The sequence below is a fragment of the Salminus brasiliensis genome, chromosome 21 (assembly GCF_030463535.1).
Source record: "Salminus brasiliensis chromosome 21, fSalBra1.hap2, whole genome shotgun sequence".
NCBI lineage: Eukaryota > Metazoa > Chordata > Actinopteri > Characiformes > Bryconidae > Salminus > Salminus brasiliensis.
The window spans coordinates 3,271,154-3,279,300 of NC_132898.1; the positions used below are offsets into that span (position 1 = coordinate 3,271,154).

The window sequence follows — 8,147 nt, forward strand, 5'->3', positions numbered from 1 at the left end:
TGTAAATTGAGACCAGTGCAGATGTTCTACTTCTTAATAAGCAGCTAAAAAGCTGTAGCAGGTATCGTTTGATATAATTTGACATTGAACGTCCTGCAATGTGACTGTTGTGCATGCATGCACACACTGAAACCATATATTGTGCAGCCCCAATATCAACATTTAAAAACACTTGGGTATCTAAAAGTAAACCGTACTGGTCACTGGTTTGATAATTATCTAAACAGTAAATGCGAGAACCTCAACCGGACTGGACGTCCTAAAAGCTCCTGAAGTTCCTGAAGTTCATAGGAATATAATATTTTAAATGGTAGAGCGAGCATCAAACTGAACACTTTCTCTAGTCTCTACACTAGTAGAGTAATAACACTGAGCTGTTTTTGAGAAACTAGACCCTGATTGGTGGGGATACATTAGGAAATGCTGCTCTTTGAGATTTGTAACAAGTACTTTAAAGATCTTTGAGGTCAAATATAATTGAATAAAAGTACAAGTATCAATTTTCAGTACAAATGTAGTACAGTGGTTCATTCCCAGGTGAAGAGGCAGGCGCTTTTACTAAAGTAGTCAACAGAAAAGGTTTCCAAGTGCATCCAAGTGGCGTAACTATGATCTTAGGTGATGTATTTATGTATTAAGTACCTTCAAGAAGATTCACAGGTCATTACTATCCAGGAGTCAAGGGTATTCCACTGCAATTCTGATATTAAGAGGAGTATTGCCGTGTCTGCTTGTAAGTTACCCCACTGCAGTGATCCATGTACACCGATCCGCCATAACAGTTAAAGCCAAGTGAATTCCATTGACTATCCAATGGATCCATTGGCACCTGGATATATTAGGCAGTAGGAGTTACGCAAATAATCATCAAAAGCATTACATTCGTACATCGTTTTTAATGGAACTCTTCCACACTAGGTGCATGCATCCAATTTATAGAACTCACATCACTGAAACACTCCAGTGCAGAACAGTCAGAAGTGACCTCCACTAAACAGGGTTACACCAACGAAGCACATTTCTACATTAGCAGGTAGAGTTTCACACAAACCGAAAAGTGCTAAATACTATATTTATGACATTCATCCTTCCGTAGACGGCACTGCAACGTTACATGCGGCACATAACCAAGGCTATTGCTATGCATTGAATTATTATTATTATTATAATTAATATTATTATTGGTCAAAGGCCTCTGTTGGCCAGCAGCAGTATCTGTTATTAGTGTTTGGACTTCATATGCAAAGCACAGGGAAAAAACACGGTTCATGGTTAAGCATCCATTCAGTACTGTTGTCGGGTTTCTGTTGCACCGCGAATTCTGCTGCATACGTGATCGGACGATGCCTCACAACACAGAAAAAACAAGTTCATCCAGCAATAAAAGGCAGATTTCTTAGAAGAGTGACTCTACTTCTACAAGCACGCACAGTGTCGCTGATCTAGCCACGTCAGACAGCACTGCTACATTCAGTGACGCTGAGTTTCAAACATGCAACAATCATCTACAATCATCTGCTAGCTACAGAAGACCAAGCAGAATAAAGCAGAATAAAAAAAAAAAAGAAAGTACAACTTCCTGTCACAACCGTAAAACATGGAGCTCTGTAAACAGACATTAAAATGAATAACTGTGAACCCATTCGTTCTCGTTCTGGCTGTAAAACACTGGAAGAAACAAAACAAACATTTGTATTTTGATCAGAATATGGTCATTCATACTGTGATACAGAAATAATGCTGGCAGGACTTAATCAAAGTAGTAATTCTGCATGAAGATGGCATCCAAGCCTTTAAAAACAGGCATGTAGTTATAAATAAGAGCCTTTTCTTCCTCCTGTGGCGTGGGGAAGCGGTGTTGGTTTTTCATAGCTGTGAGAAAGAGACGCACAACCCAATTACAGCAAAAGCCAAATAAGCTATAGACAATCAATACTCAATGTACACTAGGTATCAATAGCTCCAAAAAGCTGCTTATCTGGACAGTAAGTGTTTATCTGCGCTGTAAAACTCTGATATTAGAATAAACCCTAATAATAACACTCCTACAGAAAGTGGTTGTGGTGGTTCTCCATCACTGTGTTCATCATTAGAACATCTCCAAAGTTCTCCTCTCTCATGGAGTCTAGTATTATTTAGAGTTCTCCTCAGATCATCACCTGGTTTGGTGGTAAATCAGGGCTTAATGATGGTAAATCAGGTGAGCTGCTGCTGCTGATGATGATGATGATGGAGTTAAACACATCCTCCACGCTGTGCTGGCTGGACTGGGGGGAGTCCAGGAGAACCCTGGAGGAACCGAGCTCTGTTCTTCAGACTAGCTCACCGACAAGATCTCACTACTTTCGTTCTTCAGAATGAGAAGTTCTTGTTTCTCCTTTTTACTGGATTTATGTTCACCTGCTTTATCTGTTCTGATGAGATCTGGAGCTTCTACAGTAAAACTCTCTGACTGCTTTAGATTGATGTGATTAGGTTTCCAAAACCTGCACAATAATGTGTTTTTCTTGAATAGTATGTTTAGAGTTTAGACTTTAACCAACCTTCAGAGACAAAGAAGCTAGCTGTGTAGAAGGATGCTCTGATGGCAGACATAGAGTGGATCATTCCAGGCTTGTCTATCCACTCAAAGGGGCTCTTCTCAGGGTGCCACTGGACAGCGTAGAATGGGTATCTGTAAGCTGTAACAAGGTTACGGTGTTGGAGAGTGAAGTATTGCTGTACTGCTGTCCACCTCGAAGCACCTACTTTCCAGCTAGTTCTTAAAGGATGCTAGGCTAATGTTGCCAACAAACAATGGACTCAGACTGTCACCAACTATTCTGTAAATGCACTCCCCTAATTTTATTGTATTTGCTTCAGCAGGGATAATCCTTGGCTACACGTTTAAGCTAAAAACAAAAACAAATAAAATTAAGCTTGGTGACAGTGAAAATACAGTGTTTGTTAGCATTAGATTAGCATAACATTAGCCTAGCACCACCTGCTGTAAACTAAAGAAGCACACCTCTGGTACGCAAGTTCGAGGTCTTATTGCAACACGTCGTAACAATTGGACAAAAGTATTGAGACACCTGTCATTTCTACCAAAATCAAGGCTATTAAAGGTTATCCTGCTTTTGCTGGAGTAACTCTAGTCTCTACTGTCCAGGATAGAAGGCTTTCTACTAGATATTGGAGGAGCATTGCTGTGAGGATTTGACTGCATTTAGCAACAAAAGAGCTTTATAGTCAGGTCAGGATGTTGGATGATGATCACCACCCCACCTCATCATCCCCAACTCATCTCAAACGTACTGGATACATCATTCCAGAGAGCACAGTTCTTCCACTGCTCCACAGCTCAATGCTGGGGGGCTTTATAACCCTCTATAGCACACGCCTGGCTTTACGCAGCATGGTGCCAAACGGTTCATGTTCATCAGCTCCAGAGAAAGAGTCCTATTCTATTGGTATCACTTCTCTACAGGTACTAGAGCTATGTGTGTGTATCGGTGTATCTGTGTCATCAATGGGTGCAGCTTAATGAGCTTAGCTGAATGAAAAGGGTGTCCACAAACATTTGGGCATATTGTGCATATTTGCATCAGGAGTTTACATCCAAAATCCAGTCACTAGTATGAAGCACACAGTACTGTAAGCCTGTAGTGCATTCTGCTTAAACTGGGCATGGATATGTCCAATCCTGTAGTCCAGAGGTGGGCAGTTCTGGTCCTGGGGGGCTGGATTCCCTGGTTTGTTGCAAAACTGAAACTGCGCTGTGGTCAGTAATATTTGTGCCATCTATTTAACACAGACTGACTGACTGACTGACACACTGTGCCAAAAGGATCATATGACTAAAATCTGTTGGTGCGAAGCTTTTCTCACCTTCCATGGTAGAAATGAACTCTTTTCTGCCATCTGTGTTTGTGGTCAGGACTTTGTAGAAACGCTTGAGTTTGGCACTGCGAGTGTAATTCTGTTGGACGAAGCAGCTCAGTGAGTTGTCTATCATCATTAAACTGCCACCCAGGATTTATTGACTTGCTTGTGTTGAAACACAATCCCAACAGTACCTGTGAAGACAAGCTCCAGCTATGAAAGTTGGACGTGATGTTCTCCTCCGAAAGAGACAGAAGAAGGTCTTTTGGAAAGCTTTTAAACAGCCGACTGTTCTGGGCTCCTGTTCAACAGATCAAGCAAAAAAGAAACCATCAGCATTGGGTTGGAGAACCAAGCAAAACAAACAAACAAACAAACACAAAACAACAAACAACAAACAAGCTGTTGTTTATTGTTGCCGATCCAGTGACTCAAGATCAGGGGCCAATCCAGGCATCTTTAATGGTTCAGGAATTGGCTTTAAAGCTTCTGATCCACTTCCTCAGGATCCTCAGGTTTGTTGTAGCAGAGCTTCATTAATACACATGATCCTCAGCTGCTGCAGACAAATTCTCATTTTTTTCAAAAACGACCCTAAATATTGATCATCTGTGATTATGATCATGATTATGATCATTTCTGTGAAAAAAATAAAAACTAAACTGAGCTTCATTTGAACTGATAAGTGTGGCGATGTCACCAGTTAGCAGCCAAAACTAAAGCTAAAGCTGGTTCTAATGCTAACTCTCCATTCCACCTTAAATAGTGCTGCAGTTACAGTGTGTACATTTCAACAGCAGAGCATAACCGCTGCATTATTTAAGGTGGAACGGAAAGTTCGGAGAAGAGGAAAACCTTCCATTTGTGAATGGCATTTAGCAGACGCTCTTATCCAGAGCGACTTACAAGGTTACTCGTATTACAGAGGTGGGCCAATGTAGCGTCAGGAGTCTTGCCCAAGGACTCCTATGGACTTATTGGTGTAGCACAAGCACACAGCATACTCACCCAGCCCGGAAATCGAACCCTGGTCTCCCACATGGTGTTGTAACTGGCAGGTAGTGGTGTTATCTGTTGCGCCACAACAACCAATCCACTTTAAAGAACCAGTACTATATAGACCCCCCCAGTTCTCTCTCTAGCCCTACTATTCCCATCCACTGGTTAGGACACCAGAATGAGATGGGGTGCTGAAGGCTACCATGTTGGAGATGGGGCAATGCTTAGATGGCTGCACCGCTCTGCAGCCCCCTCATAGAACCCGAGTCACTTGCACAATGCTAATGGCTGGCCAATAGACTGGACCACTCCTCCAAGCTGTGGTAGGTGAAAGGTGGTGTTGGTAGAATCCACTAACCTTGGGCAAACACAAGCGGCAAAGCCACAGCCTTGGTGTTGGTTAAGGTCAGCAGGTTTTTGCTGCTGGTCAGAACGGTCAGCTGCTGAAAACCCTGGCAAGTTCCCCATATGGGAAAGTAATCGGCTGCATCGTTGGCCTACAGAGAGAAGCGGAAAGCTTGACAACAGACCATACCTAATGATCAGCAGACGGAGAAAGGTCGTCCAAATGTCCAGAACACTCTACCTTGATTGCCAGTTCATAGAAAATCTTGGCCACTCGACTGAACTGGGACTTCTGAAGATCAACATCTCCACCTGGCAGCAACAACCTGGGTTATCAGACAAGGCTTTAGAGGCTTAATCCATGTCCAAGGAGCTGGTTTTTGATGCTTAGACAATAATGAGGGTTTAATCTGTCTGAGTTGAAGTGATATCGACACATGGTGTGGGTATCAGGCAAAACATGGAAAATATCGTCCACTAACCCGTTTATTGCGTAGAATATTTTGGTGTAGTCCTCTTCCGTGCCATTTATCCTAAAAAAAGAGGCATGCTTTAGCTCAATCGTACCTATTGACTGATGACCTACAGCATCCCATTCCTGTCAACACAGCTTACCTTATGGGCACAACCCTCGCACCAGCTGACTCCAAATACTTCACATAGGAAGCAGCTATGTAGGAGGATCCCTGGGCATGAGGGTCACCTTCCAAGTTCTCCTGGGCTAGAACACCTGGAAGCGAACAGTGAGAGATGATACAGAGGGTTCAGTAGATGTCCCACTGAACCAAACAGCCCTTCAGAAAATCACAGCTGAGAGGAACAACAATGGCGAGATGTTTCCAGAACATTCCAGAGACCCCAAAGCTGCCTGTGGAGCTTCAGGTTCATCCAAAATCAGCATCAACACAAGGGCAGAGAAGCACCGGGGCGCCCTGAGAGCTAAAACGCCATGTGTAGATATGTAGATAGATAGACAGATAGACAGATATATAGACAGACAGACAGATATATTGATAGATAGACAGATAGACAGACAGACAGACAGATATATAAATAGACAGACAGATATATCGATAGATAGACAGATATATAGATAGACAGACAGACAGACAGATATATCGATAGATAGACAGATAGACAGACAGACAGATATATAGATAGACAGACAGATATATAGATAGACAGACAGATATATCGATAGATAGATAGACAGACAGACAGATATATAGACAGACAGACAGACAGATATATAGACAGACAGACAGACAGATATATCGATAGATAGACAGATAGACAGACAGATATATCAATAGATAGACAGACAGACAGACAGATATATAGATAGACAGACAGACAGATATATAGACAGACAGATATATCAATAGATAGACAGACAGACAGACAGATATATAGACAGACAGACAGATATATAGATAGACAGACAGATATATCAATAGATAGACAGACAGACAGATATATAGACAGACAGACAGACAGATATATAGACAGACAGACAGATATATAGACAGACAGACAGACAGATATATAGACAGACAGATATATAGATAGATAGATAGATAGATAGACAGACAGACAGATATATAGACAGACAGACAGATAGATATATAGACAGACAGACAGACAGATATATAGACAGACAGATATATAGACAGACAGACAGACAGATATATAGACAGACAGATATATAGATAGATAGATAGATAGACAGATAGATAGATAGACAGACAGACAGACATATATATAGACAGACAGATATATCAATAGATAGATAGACAGACAGACAGATATATAGACAGACAGATATATCAATAGACAGATAGACAGACAGACAGACAGATAGACAGTTTTACCGGAACAGCCGCCCCACGGAGGTCAGAAAGACGTTAAACGTCTGTTAAATGTGTAAGGACGTCGTTATTGGCTCGACTCACCGATTATGGGTCTGTGGTTCAGGAGGACGCTGCCTGAAGCTGGGAGAGGCAAACTGCAGGCACACGCGGCGAGCACCGCCAAAACCACGGCCGGGCGACACATTCACTTCAGGTGTGAAATTAATAAACGGATTAAAATCTAATTAAATCAAACATTTGATGTAAATGCCGGCCGCTGGTTCTCCCCCGGTTCTCCCCCGGTTCTCCTCCGGTTCTCCTCCCCTCGCGCCCGCTCTCTCGCTGTAGGGATGCTCGCGCCGCTGCGCGTGAACTGCAGCTTAGCAACAGCGAAAGCGCAGAACCGGAGAGACTGAATACGACCAAAATACAGAGCCTGAAATATTAATAAAATAATTAGAAATAAAATAAATATCTATATTTACATTGTTTTTCTCTCGTGCGTTTTTAACTTTCTCACATTGACTTTACCTCATGTCAGAATCTGATGATGAATGGACCAAATTACATTACACTGACTTCTGCTGAAGGGAGGGGTTCCTTCTCCTGTGAAGTTACTGTTTTGGAGATATGAGGGGTTTTCAAAAAAGAAACAAACCTTTATTTTATTTATTTATTTATTTTAATTTAATTTCTGTCTGTCTGTCTATTTATCGATATATCTGTCTGTCTATATATCTGTCTGTCTATCTATTGATATATCTGTCTGTCTGTCTGTCTATATATCTGTCTGTCTATCTGTCTATCTATCTATATATCTGTCTGTCTGTCTGTCTGTCTATCTACATATCTGTCTGTCTGTCTGTCTATATATCTGTCTGTCTATCTGTCTATCTATCGATATATCTGTCTGTCTGTCTGTCTATCTATTGATATATCTGTCTGTCTGTCTGTCTATATATCTGTCTGTCTATCTGTCTATCTATCTATATATCTGTCTGTCTGTCTGTCTGTCTATCTACATATCTGTCTGTCTGTCTGTCTATATATCTGTCTGTCTATCTGTCTATCTATCGATATATCTGTCTG

General features: G+C 41.6%; 1 protein-coding gene across 1 annotated transcript; it reads right to left on the bottom strand.

The window, feature by feature from the left end:
• Nucleotides 1-881: 881 nt before the first annotated feature.
• Nucleotides 882-7,661, bottom strand: LOC140542820 (gamma-glutamyl hydrolase). Its single transcript, XM_072665761.1, has 10 exons — nt 7,590-7,661; nt 7,161-7,494; nt 5,824-5,938; nt 5,691-5,741; nt 5,450-5,534; nt 5,222-5,360; nt 4,059-4,165; nt 3,871-3,961; nt 2,544-2,681; nt 882-1,872 (listed from the first exon to the last, which is right to left on the bottom strand). The coding sequence occupies exons 2-10, from the start codon at nt 7,261-7,263 to the stop codon at nt 1,751-1,753; spliced, it is 951 nt and encodes a 316-aa protein (XP_072521862.1). The 5' UTR covers nt 7,264-7,494; nt 7,590-7,661; the 3' UTR covers nt 882-1,750.
• Between the last annotated feature and the right edge of the window lie 486 nt (nt 7,662-8,147).